Genomic DNA, 23006 nt, shown 5'->3' on the forward strand with positions numbered 1-23006 from the left:
GGTACCACTTTCCCACGTCTCCCCCTGTACCATCTACTCCCGCAAGCCCGTTATATAATGGTACAGTGGCTTAAAATGCCTTAGTTCTGCACCAAAATCTGATAGACAGAGAGTTTTCTTTCAAATCGATTAGCCATATCAACAAGACTTTGACAAAGGCGAATGGAAGACTCGCTCGGCAGTTTCCAGACTCATTAAGATAAAGAATCCCTAATCATCATACCTTGCTAAGTTGATCAACTCGAGTAGACCGCCGGATATGTAAGCCATCGGGCTTTAGAGGATGGCTTTCGGCGAAAACACGTTAGAGAAGGTTAAGACCCCAATTCTTATGGGTTGAAGGCCGTATATAACGGCCCTTCGTAGAACTTTCAACCGCGAACTCAGAAAAGCAGTTGGAAGAGCTAGAGATACTGAACATCAACGGCTCAGGCTCATCCCCCGTAAGTTTCTTTCAACGGTTGTGCATACTGAAGATTACCTCTCTCTCAGGCGCAGCCAAAGCATGTTAAACGTCTCCATATTTCAATTGACATGTAGAGTCAGCATTTGCGCTGAGAGGCAGAGCTGTGACACGTTAACTACCATATCTCAATTATTTGTGCAGCTAAACCATTATTTCAATGAAAGTTGCAAAAGGATTCCGGGATCTGCGTATACGAAGTGAACGGGGAAGCTGAAGCCGGGAGGCAGATCAAAGTGCAGAATGACAACGGGGCTGGGAGGTAGGTTCATGGGACATGTCTCACTCGGGGCCCAAGTAGGATTTATTGATAAACTACATATGGTTTATAGTATTCACTGCATGGCCTACTAGTTGTATGGAGTGGAAGAAGAGTAAGTGACCAGGCAAGGCATACAGGGTAGTCTCATGGTAGCCGGTCGGCTTCTTTGTCTTGGGCAGAGTTCGTCATGTGGTTGCGACGTACATTTTTCAGCAACTCAAAAGACAGCTATCAAGTTCCGGGAGATCCATTAGGATCACCTTTATAGCATGGACTCGAATCACAGTGAGAGTGTCGAAGACGTCGTAAAACTTGCGGTATCATTATCAATATAATTATATTTATCCAAAGTCGGAAGGTTGCGATAACTCATGTCCTTCACACAGGATCGGGTACCTGTCATAAACAACGAAGACCAGAGTTCATTACACTCCTCAATAAATTACAGCCCTCAACAAACTACCAGTGGGTAGGGCCGATGGTAGACCCATCATCGGGTAGGATCTTTGTAACGGCTGCACCGTTCGCATCGAGATTATCGTTCTATATCAGAAGTTAGCATTTTATTCATAGAAGAAGAATCATTTCACATCCCATCACAACGTTTCCCCACCAATCAGGGAAAGTAGTATTAGAAAGACCCAAAGCAAGGCCAGAGATGACGATGCAAAGAGCGGTTCCGATGTCGAGAGCTCCGGAGAGGACGTAGTTGTAACGAGCTGGTGTTTGGGTTAGCAAACATGGAATCAGAGACTAGTCCCAATGGAGAACTAGTCACGTGGGGAAAAGACTTACTCCACCAGCCGAAGAAACGGTTGCGGACCCACCAGTTGAAGATGAGACCGACAATAACCCACTGTCCCAACCACCAGGTGGTGGCAGGGGGGATCATACCAGCAGCACCGAAGATCGCGGGGAAGAAGACGTAGCGGAGCATGCTGCGAGGGTAGCGGCGAGCGAGGAAGAACTGGATGACGGGGCAGATGGCACCGATGAGCCAGAAGTAGTTGACCCAGGAGTAAAGCTGGCCGGCACCGAACATGCGGCGGGGACCGATAACACCCCAAATGACACTGGCGTTGTAGAAAGTGCGGGCGTTGGGGCAGGTGAGACCCTGAGCTTGGGTAGAAGTGCAGACGCCATCAATGTTTCCACGGAGGAAGTTGTAGGAAGCGATCTGGACAAGAGACAGCCAGACGACGGCAAAGGTCTGGGCTGCGAACATGGTGCGGGGAGGGATCTTCATGTAGTGGCCGACCTTCATGTCGGACACGTACTGGAGACCGTTATAGCAGAGCATGTAACCCCAAGACTTGAACAGCATCATGGCGACGGGGCGGCCGGGAGTCATGTAACCGACAATCATCTCAGTGATGACGTTCAGACCAGTCTGCTGGTTGGTGACAGCTTGAATGATGCCGACGGGAAGGATGAAGAAGGCGCCAATAATGATGCAAATGATGTAGGCCCACCATGTCAAGTGGGTGTTCCAAACCTGAGAAGCGATCATGCCAAAGGCAAAGCTGACGGCGAACATGGTCGCGAACCACCACTCGGGAGCCTCCTTGTAGCGGCGCATGAGCTTGAGGTGGATATCGGCCTCTTCGTTGGAAGCTGACTTGGTGCGGTCAATGATGTCACGGCCGTAGAAGAGACCGACGTGAACGAGGGTGCTGATGAGACCAGCGAAGCCCATGCCATAAGACAGGGAGAAGGCAGGACCTAGGATGAGAGGTGAGTACTCCTTGTAGGCAGTCTCGTTGAAGGTGAAGTCGGGGGTCAAGATGCGGCTGGTGTTGTAGGGTTGGGCAAAGTGATCGAAGTTAGAGTTGGCGCTGATGGGGAGGTAGCGGTAGAACTCGGGTCCGCCCCAGGCAAGACCAATGCAGCCAAGCATCATGATGATGATACCGGCACCGACGTTGGCAATGGCAAAAGCCGGAGTCTGCAGGGGAGACAGCAAGAAACCGGAAATGGTACTCCAATCAAAGGAAATGGGGATAAGACCGAGACCAGTCTGACCGCCAAAGACCTGGTTGACAACAACGTTGTTGGGGGCAATCCAGCAGACAAAGGTGAAGATCTGCAGGAACTGGGCAAACACCTCGGGAATCCACTCGTAGACAAAAGTAGCGGCAGCCACAATGAGGAAGAACTTGTAGCGACCGATCCTCCAGCCATTGGTGAGGGCGGGATCTGAAGACGAGTGGTCGTGAAGTGAGTGCATGACGGTGGTGGTGATGAGGGTCGCGGGCCAAACCATGGCGGCAGGCCAGACGAGGTAGCGACGCAAAATACCGGCGATACCAAGACCCATGGCCTGGGTCGAGATAATAAGCAGGATCTGGAAACCCCAGCCAAAGTATTGCTTGTAGAAGATCTCCTGGGCGAGGAGAATATCGATGGCGTAACTGGCGGTGGCACCGGCAGCGGTCATCATGGTGATGATGGTATGCTCCTTCACGTTGAAGGGACCGGGGTTGGTGTTGAGCTCGTTGCCGAAGACGTTAAACTTGATCTCCGGGATAACCTTGGCGCAGAAGCAGCCCAGGGGGTAGGAGATCAATTGCACCACGGTGGAGGTGATGATGATGGGTGAGCGACGGAGACCGAGGAGAATGTTGCACCCAGCGATGAGCGTGCACATGATGGCACCAATAGTCCAGGCACGGATAGTGTTGATGGGCAATTCGGTGTCGTCGAAAGGTTGAACCTGAGTATATTAGTCATGACGCCCGTTGCTCGACTCGGGACGTTGAATAACTCACCGAGGCGCGGACCTCGGGGTAGGGAGAGTCCTCGTGGAGAGCAGCCTCAACGGCAGCCTCCTTCTCGTAGTCGCCAGACTGGACGGCGGCGTCGGCGGCATCGAGCTTGTCAATGTCCAAAAAGGGATCCCATTTGTGAATCTTCTTGAACTTCTTGAGCTCGGCATCCGGGTTTACGGTCTCGAGACCGTTGGCATCGACGCCGGTCGAGACGGCGTCGACCACGATGGGCCGCTCTCCGACCTTGCCCCTCCACTTGCTGAAGGCCATGGTTGGCAATCTTTCAGGTACTGTTTACCGGGTTGGTGTTGCGTTCGGGTTGCACCCTGAGTTCTCAAAAGAATGGAACTCAAAGGGGGGAGTCTCTGGTCGTAGAGCTTGTGGGCTGAAGAATCCAAAATCAGACCCGACGAGGGAGAGCGCGTCGGGTAGTATTTAGATGCGTCGCACACCCAGGGCCTCGTCGATGGACTCCATGATCGGTTGCCATATCGGCGACCAGTGGGCCGAGATATTGACCTGCCTAATGGAGTCAGTCGTTGGCGAAGCGGGCCAACCCCTGGCAGAGCATCGGGCGATACGAAAAGGCTACTATGTAGATATTGCGCTGGATGCAAGCGGAAGCTTGTTTGGACGAAATGGAGGGTGTGTCTAAGGAGTACTCACACACACACACACACATGGAGCCGTGGAACGGGCGGTAGCTTGTCCTTGACAGACGCACTGACGTGACCGATAAAACGAAATCGCCCCTGATATGCACCAATCGTTCGTCTCGAGAGGACTCTTGCTGGGCAAATCCTTCCTCGCCACCGTCTAGAAGGGTGGGAAGGGTTTGATTCTGGCTGCTCGAATGAAGTGTGATCGTGCCGTCTGATAGGATACCACGGCACAACCGACCAACCCGCCAAACCGCGTTCTACACTTCGATACCCTCGCAGAGAGAACCACCCGAAGAACCACAGACCACGAACTAATTAGCATGCAGACGAACTAGCAGCCGAGAAGGAGCGGGCTGGATTGTGGGAGTGGAGGGGTGCTCTGGGGGTGGACACATTCCGCCCGTCACTTCTCCACCCCCTGATAGGCCTCTCTCGTTGACTGGAATAAATTAGGTACTCACGTACTTCGACAGTGCGGTCGCGGAGCCTGCCCGTCTCCCAGAAATGACCAAGAGGCCTCTTGTCATTCGATGACTACACAACCTTAGGCCAGGGCCATTGAGCGCCGTTTGGGCGGGAATGGCGTTGGGGCGTTGGCAATTGATCCATCCCGCTACCCTCCTCCGCCGTCGCGCCGCCGGTCACCGCCGCCTCCCATCTTCCAGCGTTGGATATTGACTTGACGACATGGGGCGCACAACGTCGGTGTCGACTGACAGAAGGCCGAGAGCTGAGAGCATCGAGGTGAGTCGTTCCGCACTCAACAGGCCACTCAAAGAGCCGCCTCCCGGATCGATCGCCAAGGGGGCTGGGCGCCAAGCACGAGAAGAGCAGGTGGTGACCGCGGGAGGGCATGGTGTTGCCCGGGTGTGGCAGAGAGGATGGCAGCCAAGCACAACTCAAGCAACTCAAGCAACGTCCAAGACGGGTGGCCAAGGTCGGGGAAGCGTGGGAAGCGTCGCCAGAAGCCGCAAGTCGTACCCTGGGCTCAACCACTAGAGCCAAAAGAAGGAAAAGGGCAACAAGACCAACGCGTTGGTGGCTGCGAGCTAGCCATCCCGCGTCGCCACTCCTCCGACAAAAAGTCGTTCAATGCAAAGGGCCCTGCTTTCAGTGGATCTGCCGATAGCAAAGGGACCTTGGGGTCCGAGGATAATGCCTGTCTAGCGCGGTCGTCCCCCCTTCGAGCCTTGGAGGCCAAGACTTTCTCAGTTAATCACCCGAGTTGAATCCCTGCAAGGGCACGCGAGAGTCGAAGAGCAGGAGAAGCGAGTTCCGACTCGACTAGCCACTCAGAGACGCGGAAACAGAGCGACAATCTGCACTGTTCGGGAAGGACGTCGGAAGAGACGGCAAATGATGCCACCCATGTCATGTTCTGTCGGCAGAGAAGCCAATCATTACGTCGAGTTGGCTTCGAGGCTGTCAGGTTAATGACACAAGCACTGACAAGTTGAGCATTCTGGACACAAGTGGATGAACAAAAAGTTCCTGCGACCCCTCCCCCCCTTCGTTCCCTCCGCAAATGGCCCCTCTGAAAGCGTGACAAACGTCCCTCTGTGCTCCGTAGGCGCGCCCTTCTGGGTTGACACGGTTGAAGGATGCCTGCCGCTTGAGATCCGAGTTGCTGGAGAGGGTTGGTTCGTCCGACTGCGCTTGGAGACTTTCCTGATGGGTGACCTCCGCCCCACGCGATAGTCCGACGCAAAAGGACCTTGGAAATGCGGTTATGGTCAGATTTGGTTGTATCGGTATTCCTGCGTTGGTGATGAAGATGGGAGATGTCATTCATTCAGCACATCCATCGAGGAACAGCGAATCGGCGCAACTGACTCGGTAGCAACCTCGGCATCCTTTCTTACTCAGCTATCTCACCGTCTTTCTCAGTGTACCACGACGAACAGCGTTTGGGCAAACATGGCGACCAAGCATCACACGAAGGAACAAACTTGAGGTAAGCGAAGCTTTACGCCTAGCAAACCACCTCAGCATCGATTACTGATGTCCTTTGCTTCAGTCTACTCGCGACGGATTCTTCAGCCTCTCGGTAGCAGTTTAAGGTTATCGAGAACGACTGGAATTACGGATTCTCGTACGTAAAGTTCCTGTCATTTCCCCAGGTCCCCGCCGGCTGGAAAAGACGGCGTGGCGCGGTGGCACGGTGTCACGACTGCCCAGCACCACCCTAGGCGGCAACCAGACAATTAGATTGGAATAATTTGTCCTTATTCAAGCATTCATCAATGCGGGCTGGAGATGCCTTCCCACTTCCTCACAACTCAATACTATCTCGCAAATGGTAATGATTCCCACTGCGGCAAACGGACATGGGCTTTGGGCAATCTGCACATTGAATGCATTTGGCCACCACCTCGCGTGGTTTGCGGGACATGGGCACGCGAGATGGCGAAAAAGGTTGTGAGAGCTCCATCCGTGATACCCGGCCGTCGAACCCTTATTCCAAAATATCTTCTGCGGGGTGGGCAGCCAACATGCATTGTGATTCGGACAGCTGCAGCGTCTCCTCGGTATCTCGGGTAGGTGAGTGACATCCCCGAAAAGCTTGCGGCCTACCTAGCCTTGTGGACCGCCCTGCAGGAAGTCGGCTCAAGAACCAAAGAAATATGGCATGTCCTGATGATTGCCAGAAACCGGCCTTTCCCATTGGTCATCTGGCAAGCAGGAGCAAGCAAACCCAGAGATAGGGAATCCCAGCCTGGTAGGTAGGTGGTTGCTCTTTAACCCCACGCACCTTTCCGCCAGGCTGGTACGCTGGGTCTCTCCCTCTGGGTCTCCTGATGGAGCCGATGCACTTACTTTGCGGGCGACACCTTGTTTCTCGGTGACATGTCGTATCAATAGGTACAGAAAACATCCAATGGCATGTTGCGGGGCGCACAAGTGTGTTGGATGTTGGGATAAGAGACGGCTGTGGCGTTGGTTCGGGTGAACTTGCTCAGGCGAATGGCAGCTCAATCCTTATCATCTTACTACGTAGAGCTACCTTAGTCTATGACATGTTAGGGTCCTTTTCGTGCCGCCACTCGGCCGAGGCAAGCCGTTGGTAGCACAGCCGACCTCATAGGCACGATAGGCTCATGTTGGTGGTTGCGGGATCGAGACACACTTGATCGGACCGGTTTCTACCCGTTTAGCTCGGTCTCACCCGCAAGAGTATACGAGCCTTTACACCGATTTGGCGAAGGATTCAAGGCTAGTGTGTACCTATGAGCCTACACCAACAGCCAGCCACACTGACATGTTCAAGTACCTAAGTATCCTACACGTAACGTTGCGCATGCCGATCCTGATTCTCAAACGCAAGCTGAAAGGTTATCTTCTTTCAACCATCTATGTAGTCAGTGGTGTTCGACTTCCCGAGATGCTGAGGCTCAGTGTACTTGGTTCTTATTTAGCCACTCTGATCAGCAAACGATTATCCGACAATCGCTAGATCCCTGTTTGATCTGAACTTCGTCGACATGTCAAGGGAGTCTTCTATCTAGTTTCGATTACCTCCCCTTTTACTACATTCTTATACTAACTTCAGACACAGAACGATAACCTCGATACGAACAGTGCAGCCGTCACAAAGATCCTACCCGATGATGGGTCTACCATCGGCCCTACCCACTGGTAATTTGGGGAGATGAGCGTAGCGGTGCCAAACGACATGCTGCCAATGTCACTGAGCACGTCATCTTGCAATAATTTACCTACACATATTAGCCTTGCCACCTTCCAATTCTTCCTTTATCCTACACAATCCATCAGTGGCCCCTGATAGCTCCCTACATCTATAGTAGCCGCACGTGAGATTCATGGCGTCATGGTCGTTTTCCAGCCTGATGATCTTGTAAGGGTGTGCAGACTGCTCAGTGATGTCAGCAATGAATATCATATCAACTGAGGTGCTTGACGGCATCAGTCCATCCATTCCTAACTGTTCTTCAGTCCTGCGCTATCACAAAGTTATTCATAGTTGAATATGAGGGAACTCAAGGCTGATCAAGATCACCGTTGGTCCCTACCGAGATGCTGACGAGTACCCTGGCCTTATCCGTACTATGAGTTCGAGAGATGCATGGACGATTACGAGCACTATTCCCGCAACTACAGTGAGAGCAAGGAAGGAACCGAATTCGCAGTTCACCTCAATGTCATGGACGATGCCATAATTGATCCCTTAGTCCATCACGTCAATACTATATACAAGGCCACCACTGAGAGCAAAGAAGGAGGTAAATTAGCAATTTATGCTAAAGACGTTCCTACATAACAGAGGTCAAAATACAGGGGTTTGCTGGCCTCGGTACACATCACGACAAAAAGAACACCGCTCTCTTGGCCTGATATACGTCGGTAGTCGTCGGCTTGGAAGTCCAATTCGACCTCGAGGCAAGGGCCCGCGCAGAGATCACTTACAACCCATACTTATGAGAATCGCGGCCTGCCCAACCTCCAGTTGGAACCCCCTTTTTACACCCTCACGCAGAAGTTAAGATAGATCAATTAACCTCTTCGTCAACCCACGGTTCGAACCAACTACCCTGTGATAGGGATACCAACAGTAGTTGAAACAGAAGGCATTCCCGCTAGCTGCGGGTGGTTTTCTCTCGCCAACTGATCAATAAGGTCGACGTTCGGCTTGTAAGGTGAAAGAATGGAATAGAGCAGCCATAGGAGGTGTTGTCTCTTAGTAACTCTTGTTTGGCATCTCTGTTCTTTCATCGCTTTTCTGTAACGTATTCCATCATGTATCATTTGTAAACTACCTATGACGCATTCTTGTGATAACTCCAGCGCTTCGATTGTCCAGTCTCGTCGCCATTGTTTTCATCGGCTTATCTGGAGCCGGTCTGATGACAAGATTCATCTCCTCGTCGCCTCCGGTTGAAGCCTCGCTCGAACGCAAGTCGTCCAAGTCGTTCTGCCAGTGATCACCTTCAGGGCAAAGGTGTGCCTGCTGTTCATTTCCGGAGGACTCGCCCACACCTCCGAAGTCGTCATCGTCGTCGTCAGAATCATCAGAATCGCCTGTAGCTGCAAGAGATCGTAGCTCGGAGGATCAGCTTCATGATCGGCGTAGATCTTAATCAGCTTTCTGTCGGCCACAAATTTCCAAGGGTTGAGGTTTGTTGCTCCAAGCTCTCTGTGGTCATGGGACTTGAACTTATTGCGGGGATCGCAGTCATAGTCGACATGATCCTTAATCTTGATCTTTGTTCGTCGAAGTCAATGGCAAATGATTTCCTGACACTATCGGAATTTCTGGGTTGCCCCCTTTCCGGTGCTTCGCCTGTTCATAGGGTGGCGGAGATTTGACTGATTGGCAGCGAACTAGTAAAAGGAGGGGTTGGAAGGGGAGGTTGATTGGGCTGTTGGAAGTTGTTAGAGACACTGGTGGTGGTTCCTGCGGTGCCCCTGGCTCGCGGTAGAACTGGGCTTCTAAGCTGAATTACTTCAAGTTGCAAAAGTTGTTGCTGAGAACTTCACATATTGCATAAGTCATGCTATCCGGGAGGTGACCGACTTTTTGATGGTGGACAATGAGAGCGCAGCTACCACTCCACACCCAGCCCCGCCCGTATCCCGCTGACTGCCCGTGCCCGGCGCCTACAATCGCTTACGTTACTTGTCAATCACAGCTATCAATTGCGTTCGATATTCTCTTTCGTAGATATTTGATGTATGCTGGATACCAGATGCTTTATTCTATCAAGTGACAGTAGTGCCTTTGGCACGATGTAAGGTATCTGACTACTGGTCATATAAGGATGCGGTACTGTCTTGAGCTTCACAGACTGCTAAGTGCCGGAAATTGCTTATAGAAGTTGCCGATTGACGTATGATAAGGTAAGGTACCTAAGGTAAGGTATCTTGAGGTAAGTGATTCTTATTTAAACTTTTATCTCCCCAAATAATGATGCATACCTAAAACGTGAAGTCTTTTGTGTCATTGCCGTCGAAATTGCATGAGCATATCACTTTCATGCATTAAAGATGATACCTTACGAACAAGTTTTGATTGCAAAACAGAAATAACTCTAGTCATCGCCCTTCTTCTCGGGCTCCTTGGTGTCGGCCACCATGGCCTCCTCCTCAGCTTCCTCCTCAGCTTCCTCCTTGGCCTCCTCCTTGACCTCTTCCTTGGCCTCTTCTTTAGCCCCCTCCTGAGCCCCCTCCTGAGCCCCCTCCAAAGTCCCCTCCTTGACTCCCGTCTCAGCGCTTCTGCCGGGGTTGCCAAGGTTTTTGACAGACAAGGTAGCTACTCTGCCACTTTGCCATAGAAAGAGCCAGATCCGGTATTGCTCGGGCGCGCTCTGCTTCAGGGTCCCTTCGCTGCCATCAGCCCTGGGTTTGCACACAGTGTACTGCGGGGCCTTTGGCATTGTGAAGTTCGATGCAGCTGGGAGGTCCAGCTGCGGCATGGTTCCGAAGTCCTTCGGGCTCATCTCCCCGACGACGTTGATGTCGCCAAAGATAACGAGACCGCACCGTTGCCTCGTGAGGAGGACGTTAAGGCGGTTTCGGTTCTTCGTGAACCCGGGGCCTGGGTTGCGGGCCTTGGTGCCCATGACAACGAAGACAATGTCGTTTTCGCGACCCTGGTAACCGCCAATAGTTGATGCAGGGCTCATGTTGGCAAGCTCGGGGTAGTGCTTCTCTGCCCATTTGTTCAGGAAGTCCACATTCGTCTTGTAAGACGACAGGATAACGAGCTTCGAAGGGTCAACGGACTTCTTCGTAACGAATTCGGATGCCATGTTGAGGGCGGCGTGAACCTGGTCGAGGCATCTTTTGCCACCGTTGACGTGATCAATCTTCACCACTGTGTCGGGGCAGTGAATGAAGATTGGCGCAACTTGCCCTTTGCGGGCGCAATCAGTTCCGGGAAGCGCTCCCTGCAGAAGCTCTCCAGGCGATGGCCAACCTCAAACTTTGGCAAGTCGATGCGGCAGCTGCCTCCGTATCTTACTGGGATGTCCGGATAGATGATTTTACCAACGATGTCGAATAGACCATCGGCGGTTCGGAGTTGCAGGCGCAACCGATACGCCAGGTGCCCTGATGCCATAAGGAAGCCCTGGGCTGACACGCTGCCGTCGTTCGAGAACTGATTGAAAACAAGCCCGGCGGCGTCGACGTCGTACTGTTCGGTCAAAACAGTCGGTGGGAGCTGTTCGGTGTCTCCGCCACACAGCAACGGGAGCATCTTGTTGCCCCAAGCGCTCGCCAGGTCGCCGCGGTCCATGTTGGCCGCCTCATCGATTGCGACGGCTTTCGCTTGCGCCCACCAACGGTGGTACACCTCTTTGACGGAGACACACTGGGAGGGGGTCGTAGCCAGAATGTCTGCCATGTTGACAAGTTGATCCATGACGATTGACACTGTCCTCTGGTGGGCAGGAAATTGGCTGGTGTATTCGTCCCACGTGATCTTGCCAGTGGCCACGGCTCGAAGGCCAGCCCAGTCTCGTCGAGTGTCAACTTCGCGTTGGAGCTGATGCAACGCCTCTTTGTCGTCTCTGTGGAGGTCTCGGACAGCAGGGGAGCGCAAAAGCACCAGAAGCCAGAAGGCCACAGATAACTCAAGGCGCCACGGCGCCGTGCTATCTGGTAGCTTAGGAGCGGCCAGGTCGCCAAGGAGGGGGTCTTGCAGCAGAGTTTTGAAGGCGTCAAGCTCGTGGTCCCGCTTGTAACCCCGTAGGACCATTCGATGGTGAGCTCGCGGCGTCCCCTCAGGAAGATTATCGTTGTACCGCCGACAAACTTCACTGGTTACCTTATCGACCCGGACCGCGAAATTGGTAACAGCCACGTGAGTTGGCGCCGTACAGAAGACAGGACCGATGCTATGTTCCATGGCGAGCGTGGTCTTCGCCATTTCGGTGGTCTTTCCATAACCCGGACCCTATGAAACTGTCAATTTTCTTCTTCTGGACGGGACATAGCGTATGACATACTGCGGTGATGATCATGATTCCCAACAGAACCTGGCGGCAAAACGTGCGCCACCGTTCTCGGTCTTCCTCCAGTGATATGCTCGTCAGAGCCTCCTCGTAGCGGACATTATTGCCAGGCAAAAATGACACCTTGTGCAGACGACGGAGAGAAGGCGGGGTCTCGATGACGGTTGCGGACGCCATGGCCTCAGTGAGACCGGTCACATCTTCGCCTTCAGCTGCAGGACCAGGCTTCATAATCCACTCCGCGTAGCCTTGCCCGCGCATTGTGAGTTGGGCGAGACGACCACTATCGGAATCCAGCTCGTTCCACTTGTTGACAGCGATGATCTTTCGCTCCGTATCGTCCAAGATTCCAAAAAAACGGAGTGATACGCAGCTCTAGTGCGCCATCCCAGCCGCAATGGCATCCGCTCGACTTTCGAAGGTCACGACGTTGCATCGACTTCCAGGCTCATGGGGGTACGGGCGTAAGGCGGAAAGCACAGCTTCAGACTCGCCAAGAGGATGAGACTCGAGAGCTGGGCTGCGGCTCCCGTACGGCTTGAACTTACACCGCCTACAGATAGTCAGTACTGGAGAACGTATTAGATTCACTGGCCTGACATACCAAGACCCAGATGGCTTCTCATCGTCCTCATTTTCCCACACAAGCAAAGACTTTTGCTGCTCCAATAGGCGGCTCCAGGCGGGCTTGTATTGGTCCATGAACGCCTTGGGAAGATGAAGAATAACAAAGTAGCTATTCTTGCGTTCAGGATTGGGGACGAAGTAGGCGCGCAGTTTGACAGCAACGATGAGTTGAGCCTGCTGCCACACATACAAGCTGTCCTGGAGTAAGGACTGCGTTGTGACGGTCAACATCGAGTTAGCATCCTTGAAACTGATGATTACGTTAGTATTGTATTAAGACATTGAGTTCTATATGTAGTTATACCTGTGGACGGAGTTGAATGCCTTCTTGCGCGGGTTTTTGGCTAGAAGCTCTACGCAGCGTTCGGGATTGAAGCTGTGGTCATCGCCGTACGGGTAGTCGAAGGATGGCGGCAGTCTCTCGAAGCCGAAGCCCTTCTGTATGTGAGTTGGTGTACCCTTTCTGATCATGAACACATGAAAGGTTTTGCGGCGGATGAAGTCGGATAGAGTGACTCCGTGAAGAGAGCCGTTCTCGTTCACGAACTTCTCGAGCTCGGGTTCCGACTTGTTGATGTAGGCCATACCCAAGCCTTCGATCGAGACTCTGTCGTCGTCATCCACGTCGCTTGAGAATGTGATAATTGTCGTGCCAGGGCCTTTCTGCAGCGCAGGGAATCTGCTGAGTAGTTCGGGAGATGCCTCCTCAAACTTTTGGGTCCATTTCTCGCGGTGAAATCGAATCACGATTCGGAGAGTCGGAAATGGATCGTATGAGCCTGTAGACTTCGAGCCTAACCAATGTGTCAGTCACAGTGCACATCGAATGGCAATGATGATATACTCACAGATGAAGCGGATACCGGAACCTTCGTCCTCATTATCTGCGCCGTCGGGAAAATGCAGAAAGAGGGCAATGTGAGGATCGGCTCCCTCATGAGTCTCCATGCGGATTATGGCCCCAATGTTGATGCCACTGTCGTTGACGCCATGTGATGCAAGAATTGGTCCTGACAGTTCACCCAGGAAGATGGCACACTTCTCTGAGATGGCCGGAGCGTAGGGCGATGACTTGCCCTCGGCAGACTTGCCCTTGGCACCCTTGGTCTTCTTGGGAGGCATGTTGACCTTATTTCAACCCGGGTTAGCTAACGTCTCGAGAATTGTATTAAAGGGAGTGACTTACCGATTGCGAAACGTGCGTTTCTCTCTCGACAACTTCACCACCTGCTATCTACTAACCTAATCCCCGCCTTGGTCGGACAGACACGGACTCTTTCGAGGCCGCCTCGTTCCTTGAGGAAACTATTAATAAGTAATAAAATAGGGCAGATCGAGATCAGACCTTGTTTTCTCAGGGCCGGTTTGCTTCAACAAAAGAGTCCGAAATCTGTAGACTGTTAGCTTCTCAATTGTGTAAACACCCTGAAATCCGAATTCAACTGCGTGGGAGCGATCGCGTAAAATTCAGGTAACCGGTCTGCGTTGAAGAGAAAGGGAAAAAAAGAAGAACGCGAGGCGAAGTTCAGCTAAGGTAGGTAGGTAGGCTAAGTTAGGCGGTCCACTTCCATATAGTGGGTCTTCCGGTTCCTTAGGCTTCTTAATTGCCGAGGTATTAGACCAATCGGAAGATCTAAAGCATATCCACAATTTGACAAGTCAAAATTAGCCGCACACCACTAAGATCCTGGCCTTGCTGCCCCAGCCTGGACCCGCAAATGCCTCCTGTAAGGAATGTTTTGACGACCAGGGGCCTACAGCAGCACAGAAGGTGGCCCGGGCGCCTGTAATCATAAGGTAAGGTACCCCAAGGTACCTTACTCATCTGAGCTTAATGGAGGACAAAGCGTTGCAAAGGCTTATGAGGATTCTGGAACTTGAAATGCTTCTCTTGTAGCAATTACCTTACCCAAAAAAAAAAAACCTAAAAAAAAAAAACCTTCATTTCTAGAAGATGCTGTTTCTAGTTTAGTCGGCGACGACATCTGATTTCATGGTTGAGGATGCATCGGAAGATTGATGTCCGATTCGTTCAATGCACAGCCCTTGTTTGATTTGCTGCACAAATGGAATAGATTGCTGCACGGCAGGGCAGTCCACCTCTGTAACAATAGATGTGTAATTCAATCACTGTTGGTATACTGGGAGAGCCTTTGAGGTAGCTACGAAGTCTGATATGCATACGGATTACATTGGACTTCGTAAAGGGGATAACAGAATATGGAAGGAGGGAGTTGGCGGGTGTAGCGGGTACGATTCCTCTGCTGATTGGGTGTGTCAGGCGAGAGAGCCTGGGAAGGTTGTTTGTGTGAGCCCATAGCGCCGGCTCATTGGTTGATCGTCTCGTTGCTCAGGGAGTGGCCTCGGCCATTCCTGTTATTCTCAAAGTTTGGGCAACGAGGAGGAGCGGGCTCGATTCCCGTTACGTCTATCTTTTTTATTTTTTCTTTATTTTTTCAATGCAGCGTTGAGAATTCTCTCTGCAGGACAACTCCACTTCCTTCAGCCACTTTCACGGCAAGAGCCAGCAATCTCAGCGCTTCCCGTCAATTCCACCTTCAGCCAACTCGACGGCAATACCTCCTTCGGCAAAATCAATGGCAAGTCATCGCCTTGGTTGAGAGTAATTTCAAGTTCAATAGAGACATTCCAACTAGGATAGAAATGCCATGGCAGAGAGTAACTTCAAGTTCAAAATGATTGTCAAACCAAGGTCCCAAGGTATATATACCCCTTACTTATGAAAGACTGGAGGTGAACCTACTAACGCCATCTAGCAATTGGTGTGATATTCGATAGTCGTTCACACCGCAACAGATGCGTGGACTCGAGGAGACCAGCCCCTGAGCTACATCAGAATAAGTGGAATGGTACGGTCAAGACCACAGGAACGGCCAGAGGGCTCAAGCCTCACGTATCTAGACCCCATCTCTCGGAAACAAGAACGTGTGTCTGCAGTCAGTCAACAGCCGACTGAACACAGACCACAAGAACGTGTACGAGCGACTTCGTCGACTTCCCGCATAATTTGCGATAAGGTCCATGAGAACTTCATCAAGCAGCACTGTTACGAGCTGCTCAGACACCCCGAGAACCTCGAATACTCCTGAACCTACGGTGCTCCACCGACCTAGCTTCTACAACCAGGTCCACGAGAACTTCATCAAGAAGCGCTGCTACGAGCTGCTCAGTCAACATTAACAAATCCTGGTCATCACGCCATACAAGGCTATTTTGGTCGGTCGACTGCTAGATAACGTTATTATAAGAGTACCTACTTCTCGAAGGTTATGAGCCAATCATGTCTTGACCCGCTCCTGTTTTTCTTATATTCGCCCATGAATAAGGGCAGAGTTAGAGAAAAGACTGGAAACGCTGATAAACACGCCATTTAGCAGTCGATAGGATAAAGGTTGATCCAGATTCTGCAACTTGGCCCACGAGAACTTCATCAAGCAGCGCTGCTACGAGCTTCTCAGACATGCCGAGTTCAAGCAGATTGACAAGCTTGATCAATCTGGACGAATCCTGATCGTCACGCCGTACAAGACTACTTTAGTCCGGTACAAGCAGTTCATCAAGGCCCTTCATCATCACAAGGTAAGTATGGATTACTATACTGTGTTGGACGAGAGCCATTGTTGATTTTCTCCCTACGCAGGCCCGCGACCGCGCCAACAATCTCTGTGTTGTCACGAAGATGCAGAAGCCTCAAGTCTGCCATATAATTCCCTTTACATTGTCGAATTACCCAGCGGATTTGTTCTCTTTGATTCTCAGAATGAAAGCCTGGTAAGGCGAAGATGTCATCAAAAGGATTAACTACATCCTGACTACAACAACGAGCAAGAACCTCATCGACGACCCGGCGAATGTGATCTGCTTGACGTGGCAATTGCACAAATACTGGACGGACGGCAAGTTTATGCTGAAGCCAAGAGGAAGACCGTACGAGGTGGCTGTGGTAGACGATAGTGTCGGGCCACGAAGCGCACGCAAGCAGAAGGCGGAGGAGTTCCGTTGGTGTCAGGAGATCGTTATCCACTGGCTTCGATGGACAACTCTCGAGGGAATGCAGGCTGATGCCGACTACTCAACCGACCCCCGTGAACACTTCCAGCCCCTGGATCACGAGACGGCCGTCAGCCTGGAAACGGGGTATTCAGTGGCAGACGGAAAGACGATTAAGGTCTTTGCTGATTGCGAAGCCGACGTTCCGAGCTACGTTCAATTCTCTTACAACTACAGGCCAATCTGCTTACGGCATTCTCGCTTACAGCAGTTGCCGATCCGAAATTGTACGAGTCTGACGAGGACAGTGTAATAGATGTCTCCGAGCTGATGCGGCTGCGAGCTGAACAATGGTCAAATATCATGTCAAAGTAACCTTCCCCGCCAGCATGAGAATGCGTTATCCCATTGACTGCAAGATGACGTCGGTAATCCATAAGCCTTCAGTTTTCTCCAACAGCCGAATTATTCGATTAGGTACATCGGCCGGAATTGAGACTGGTTCTAATCAGAACATCATGGAATTCCCCTCATGGAAGGTACGTAGCTGTAAACCGACGTCATCTCGCAGTCGGTGGGATATTCTACTGTCTACAAATGATATACAATGGAATCCATCACAGTAAAGCAATGAAAGGAAGAAATACTCAACACAGAGGTACCAAGAACAGTCCATGCATTAAGGCCATGCGTGTTACCGCAAAATACAACACCTACTCACCTACATATCATACCCCTTCAGCAAAATATCTACTTACTGCTCGATCCTAATACCGCTGCTTCCCAAGGTAGATAGTAGAGCTATTAGCCGAATGATATGAAGCTCACACAGCTCATCCTGCCACCGCTTTGCCCATACTGAATCATCTTTGACTCCATGCTCGCTCTACCCGAATCTAGAGATAGACGCACCACTCGTAGTAGTCAATCAGCTACAGGAAGAACTCCAGATAATGCCAGAACTGAGAACGGCCACCGAAGACGCGACAACCTGGACTAGGAGACCATCAGAGACTGCTTCAGACGGACCGGGGGTACTCGAAGATCATCCTGAGTGATAGAAGTTTACGTACGAAGTTTTCAGGTGTCTCGAATTGAACACACGAACCTTTCATCGACAAATCTTCACAAATGTGAAGTACACGCCAGCCAATTCATCTCTCGTGGTATTATGCTTCCATGGAAATAAATCAACAAGAGTCCGCCTTGTTCCCATCTTACTCAGCAGCCAACTTGATGTTGTACTCGAGCTCCTTGGCAGCCTTGGGATCTCCTTTCCTCTCGATGAACTTTACAGTAAGACCGTCCTTCACCGCAAACACGGAGTCATCATCCAAGTACTTTGAGTCTTCGTCAAAAATCTGTGTTGTCACCGACTTGAAGCCTTCTGACTTGACCTGGGGAGTTATTAGTGTCTGCGTCGGGATATTGCCATCAGAGTCGATTGCTTACAATGAGATGAATGTGAGCAGGTCGGAAGTGGTGGCGGTGAAGCAAATCTAGAAGCTTTCCAGCGGGGCCGTCACCCGGTACCTGAGACTCGTTAATGACCAAGAACGACTTCAAAAAGGCTCGATGAGAAGACTTACAGGGTAAGGTGTTGGTCGCAGGCAGTAAAATCCATAACGTCCCTCTGCATCCGTCTTGAAGACTCCGCGGAGGTTGTGTTCCGGCTGATCGGCATCTTGCTGCTCGTACAGACCTGTGGTGCAACATTAGACGACATGTGCATCCACGAAAAAGCTTAGCCTGATCTTCCAAACTTACCGTTTGTGGATGCTTGCCAGACGTCGACTGAAGCGTTTGCCAACGGCTTTCCAGTGTTGGAGCACGTTACTTGGCCGTACATGAAGGCGAGTTCGCCGTCCTCGGGGCACTTGACAGCGATTGTGCTCCCGTTGGGGCGGACGGGGGTGTCAGCCCGCCAGAAGGGGCCGAGGATGGCTGTTGCTGTGCCTGGCTCACCGCCGTTCTTTGTGGCCACTCTGTTGGTGATATCGTCGACGAGTCTGAGAGACTCATTAACACATGCATTGGGTCTCAGAATTCGTGGAGAGAACTCACGACTCCAATCCGATAACATCGCAAAGCAGCTGGCCTTCGTTACGTCGGTCATTTGACATTTGGCCCGCCCAGTTAATCATGTTTACACCCATCATCCACTCATCCGTGGTGAGATCGACCTCGCGGGCAAAGTCGTGGATGTGCTGGATGAATGAGGACAGAATCTCGCGAAGTCTGGGGTTCGTCTCGGATCCCATGGACGCGATGACCTGCTTGGTGAAGTCCTGGCCGAGGCCCTGGTACTGACCATCTCCGTTCTGTAATGAGCCCATGATGAATGAGATGTGAATGTGTGATGAATGGTGAGTTTCTGGTGTGATCTAGGAATCAATGCTGACGATGTGAATAATAATGCTCGGTGAGACGACGTGATGTTGAAATATGAGCTAACTTCAACTACCCCGATTGCCAAAAGCGTCCCGCAGTTCGATGGAGGATACTTATTCCCAATCACAGCGTGTGCATTACCCGCCATTGCTTTGTAATTGCACGTGCGCTGTTGCTGAGCGGGTACCACCGGCGATGGGCTTCCAACGCTCCCGGAAGCCCCCCCCCCCCCCCCCCCCCCCCGGCTCCGGGAAACACGCCTCTCTCTCCCTCTCTGTCTTTTCGGGTACGGGGGAGGGATCCGACGCGAGGGGTTGTCTGCCGAGATTCACAAACATACTGATAGAACAAAGGACATGCCATATTCGGGCTCATTATGGACTTGATCCGGTCGGCTTACCCCCATTGCACTGGGGACCCCGCAGTTTGATGGTTCCAGGCTTCGGTTTGGCGGAGTCAGGCGCGCGGAAAGGATCAATCGCTTCGGCTTGGGGTTGTGAGATGTGACTTTGCTATGCCCCTAATTCCGTGCGGATTTAACCCGAGGGCACGATGATCATCAGATGAATCATTCAGTGTTATTTGGTGAACGGTGTAAGTGAGATGGATGCTTCAATCAGCTCACGATGCGCAGATGAAGCCCAACTTCACGGACTCTGAGCCTTGGATCCATGGTCCAATTCACACGGCTAAGCTCAGTCAGAAGCGCACTATGAGTTCACTTGGCAAGCTGATGCAATTTTGCCCATCCCTGGATATCATTATTGAAAGGTCTAGATGAAAATTCATTCTATCTTGACATCAATTCACGCCTTTGCAACCCCATTCGTCTGCGCAACTATCCGGTGATCCTCCTCCGGACCAAAGTCCCAGCTCGCCTCATCCGAACCGTTCGGCCTGCTCGCCCTCTTGAATCCAATCTCAACACCCTCAATCTCAACTACCGGGCTCACAGCCTCGACATCAGCATTGTAGCGCCTTGCGTACCACTTCTCGCGGACGCTGGGAGAGCTGAACAGTTCCGGCGCGTACCCTTTCATCGCCTTGAGCGCCGTGCCTGAAATCTGATCAACGCTGTGGCTATGCCGCAACGCAAGGAAATCGTCGCCCGCGAGCTTGCGTAGTTCCTTTTGGACCTCCTCTGGATATTTCCCGGCCTTGGTCAGGAGGAGATCATATTGCAACAGCGACGCCTTGCCGTGCCACGAGCCACCCTTTGTCGCTCTGTTGTAGAGACCGGTGAGAGCGGCAATGGCGCCCATGCATCCCGTTCCGTAGTCGGAAATGGGGAACGGGGGGACTACGGGCTCGTCGAGTCCCATGAACTGTCCCTGCGCCCACGCCACACCACTCACCTATTTCCCGGTCAGCATTTGTGAGTGTGAAAAAGAGATGCGTGATGACTTACACAATCGGCAATCTGCTGCCAGCCAGGCCGCTGGCACCACTCCCCTTGGTATCCAAAGCAGTTCTCATTCACATACACGAACCCCTTTCCACGCTCCTTTGCCAACTTTGTCAACGCAGTCGCGCCGTAGCCCAGCTTCTCCAATGCGCCTGGGCGATAGCCGTCCAGCACGACATCTGCCTCGGCAAGCAGGGTCTCAAAGTGCTCTCTCCCTTCCTCAGTCTTCAGGTCGAGATCCGCGGCGTGCTTGCCCATATTGCCATCAACTTGGAAGAATGGAACATCGCTAAGATTCGGGCTAGTGATCTTCAGAACGTCTGCGCCGTACTCTGCGAGGATGCGTCCCACGACGGGCCCTGCGATGATGCGGCACAGCTCTAGCACTTTGACGCCCGACAGTACCCGCTTGTCAGATGTAGACGGCAGAGGAGCTGGGGGTGTTGAAGTCTCAAGATTGTCTACGCTCCAGGGAGGAAGTGTAACATTCGTTTTGCCCTGTAAGTTGATTAGCAGCGTTTCTTTGTTCTTCCCCAAAGTCAATCAATGGGTGAGACTTACATGGGGCGTCTTGATGAATTCCTCATACTTGAGAACAGGCACCCCAGCTTGGCGCTTATCGGCGTTCATGCGCTCAAGCTCAACGACCGAAAATTGCTTCACATGAGATTCTATCGCCTCAACAATAGCACTGTGGTCTTTCAGGTCTGGCCTAAACGGCTCGAGGCCGATCATGCCGAGCGTTGTCGATGCTTCCAGAGATCCATGAATGTGGTAGTACTCGCCCGGCTGCTTTGTCTCGTACAAATTTGCCGACATGCGGCGATAAGGATCTGACTGCGCCTGAAGCAAGTCCGTGTCTAAGTGCACAAGTCAGAGAACTTCATGCTGGCTGCTTTCGAGAAATGCACCAAGACAACTCACCTTTTAAAAATTGCTTCACTTCTTTATCGAGTTTGCCATACCCTCCAACAGTCGCCAAATACGCCTGAATCAGGAACGCGGTGCTCTTCTCCAAGCTCACAGACACCTTCTTGCCGGCGGCGACACCATCCTTGGTGGCTGCAAGGGCCCCTGCTACACCACCTTCGATAGCCTTCAGAGCTGAGGCCAACTCGGTTTCCTTGAAAGGAATCGGGAAATAGGGCAAGTCGCGGGTCGCCGAAAACTGCACATCCTTTGAGATCTTTTCTGCCTCTGCTGGTATCTGAACAGAACTCAAGACGAGGTCCAAGATTCGTTTCGTTTCCGCGACGGATGAGTATTCTGAGTCTGTCATGGTTGCTTGCTACTGTGGAAAGGACGTTTGAACGATAGTAGCAGTTGTCTCGCGCGCACAGAGGCTGGCTTGAGTAGGGAGTAACTACAGAGCACAGAGTAATTAACCCGTCGGGACTACTGTTGATTGTGTGTACCTTTCAGACTTGCGATAATCGTTACTCGCGAGAAAAAAAAAGGATAATTATTTCTTCCGTCTTTCAGCTCTACGATCGCGCATATTGCCCATATCCGCTCTGCATTTCCCGTACCTCTCGATCAACTCCCCGATCCGATTCGGCGATTCGCGAGGTCGGAAGCAGCTGCGTTACAGCAATGGACAACGAAACGTCGGACCCGCATCGGGAATCGGGCGGAAGGGTACATGTGTGCTGTCGGAGTGTCCAGCAATAGCAACTCTGGAGCCACAACCATAGACCCGGCTTCCGATGGCTTCGGAAATGGGCATGTCTACTGCGGGCCTAGCTTGGGGGGCTGGGTGGCGCCTTCTGGGGCCGCGCTCAAGCTTGGGACAATGGAATGGAACCGTTTCCTCTCGGTCTTGGAGCGATCGTCGGATAAGGGCCTCGTTAGGTTTGATGTCATGTCGGGTGAGGGACTAGCTATTGGTACTTCATTGGTTGATGATAGGTGCGTTTGACATTACAGTTTGATTGGAATGGTGTCCTCGGAAGGTGGCACTGATGCTAGTCGCTGTTAGCTTTTGGTCAGTTGTAACTAAGCAAGTTCGTTGGCATATCTCTATGCTGGCCCTCTCTCGGTGTCACCAGCAGGTTCTTCCTTGCAGAGCTGACGTGGTAACGCAGCGGTGGAGAGTGAAAGCGATGATCAAGTCCGCATTGGATACCAATTGCATCGTCTTTGAGTCTTTCAAGTGAAGGGCATGAATTGAATAACGGCTCAAGATGCCGCTGGACTCTGTAATAAGCGGTGGATATATCGCGTGGGTTGACGGGACGGATGCGGGACATTGTTGGATGCCGAGCCAAGCGGTCGACGATCCAACCCAGCAACCAGTTTCTTCAAGCAACCAGCCACAGCCAATGGTAGTAACTGCAGAAGTAAGACCTGGACCATTATTGGCTACGTCACCATGGATTGATGACTCTTGACTTCTGACTTGTTGCCCAATTCTCTCTGGAGCTCCAAAAACCTCGGCATCCTTC

General features: G+C 51.8%; 6 protein-coding genes across 6 annotated transcripts; 2 read left to right on the forward strand and 4 right to left on the reverse strand.

Annotated features, from left to right (window-relative positions):
• Positions 1–1027: 1027 nt before the first annotated feature.
• Positions 1028–4150, reverse strand: BDP55DRAFT_679073 (OPT family small oligopeptide transporter). The gene is made up of 4 exons (XM_060576025.1): positions 3494–4150; positions 1521–3438; positions 1320–1444; positions 1028–1268 (listed from the first exon to the last, which is right to left on the reverse strand). Exons 1-4 carry the CDS (start codon positions 3761–3763, stop codon positions 1185–1187), a joined length of 2397 nt encoding a protein of 798 aa, XP_060424394.1. The 5' UTR covers positions 3764–4150; the 3' UTR covers positions 1028–1184.
• Positions 4151–10202: 6052 nt separating this feature from the next.
• Positions 10203–14246, reverse strand: BDP55DRAFT_719719 (P-loop containing nucleoside triphosphate hydrolase protein; the record flags this gene model as incomplete). Its single annotated transcript, XM_060578448.1, has 9 exons — positions 14101–14246; positions 13942–14050; positions 13604–13883; positions 13060–13549; positions 12733–13005; positions 12558–12681; positions 12123–12458; positions 11135–12070; positions 10203–11060 (listed from the first exon to the last, which is right to left on the reverse strand). Exons 3-9 carry the CDS (start codon positions 13875–13877, stop codon positions 10203–10205), a joined length of 3291 nt encoding a protein of 1096 aa, XP_060424395.1. The 5' UTR covers positions 13878–13883; positions 13942–14050; positions 14101–14246.
• A 1476-nt stretch (positions 14247–15722) lies between these two features.
• On the forward strand, positions 15723–16066 carry BDP55DRAFT_679088 (uncharacterized protein). Its single transcript, XM_060576026.1, has one exon. The coding sequence runs from the start codon at positions 15798–15800 to the stop codon at positions 15954–15956; it is 159 nt and encodes a 52-aa protein (XP_060424396.1). The 5' UTR covers positions 15723–15797; the 3' UTR covers positions 15957–16066.
• A 27-nt stretch (positions 16067–16093) lies between these two features.
• On the forward strand, positions 16094–17079 carry BDP55DRAFT_733103 (uncharacterized protein; the record flags this gene model as incomplete). The annotated part of the gene is made up of 4 exons (XM_060580032.1): positions 16094–16108; positions 16200–16355; positions 16417–16547; positions 16602–17079. The coding sequence occupies 4 exons, from the start codon at positions 16094–16096 to the stop codon at positions 17077–17079; spliced, it is 780 nt and encodes a 259-aa protein (XP_060424397.1).
• Positions 17080–17983: 904 nt separating this feature from the next.
• On the reverse strand, positions 17984–19102 carry BDP55DRAFT_562551 (dioxygenase; the record flags this gene model as incomplete). Its single annotated transcript, XM_060570165.1, has 5 exons — positions 17984–18163; positions 18219–18299; positions 18356–18468; positions 18534–18775; positions 18831–19102. The coding sequence occupies 5 exons, from the start codon at positions 19100–19102 to the stop codon at positions 17984–17986; spliced, it is 888 nt and encodes a 295-aa protein (XP_060424398.1).
• An 861-nt stretch (positions 19103–19963) lies between these two features.
• BDP55DRAFT_697508 (CoA-transferase family III) lies at positions 19964–21841 on the reverse strand (the record flags this gene model as incomplete). The annotated part of the gene is made up of 4 exons (XM_060577690.1): positions 19964–20512; positions 20566–21060; positions 21124–21422; positions 21487–21841. The coding sequence occupies 4 exons, from the start codon at positions 21839–21841 to the stop codon at positions 19964–19966; spliced, it is 1698 nt and encodes a 565-aa protein (XP_060424399.1).
• Between the last annotated feature and the right edge of the window lie 1165 nt (positions 21842–23006).

The sequence above is a fragment of the Colletotrichum godetiae genome (genome assembly GCF_030913485.1).
Source record: "Colletotrichum godetiae strain CBS 193.32 chromosome Unknown BDP55scaffold_58, whole genome shotgun sequence".
Taxonomy (NCBI): domain Eukaryota; kingdom Fungi; phylum Ascomycota; class Sordariomycetes; order Glomerellales; family Glomerellaceae; genus Colletotrichum; species Colletotrichum godetiae.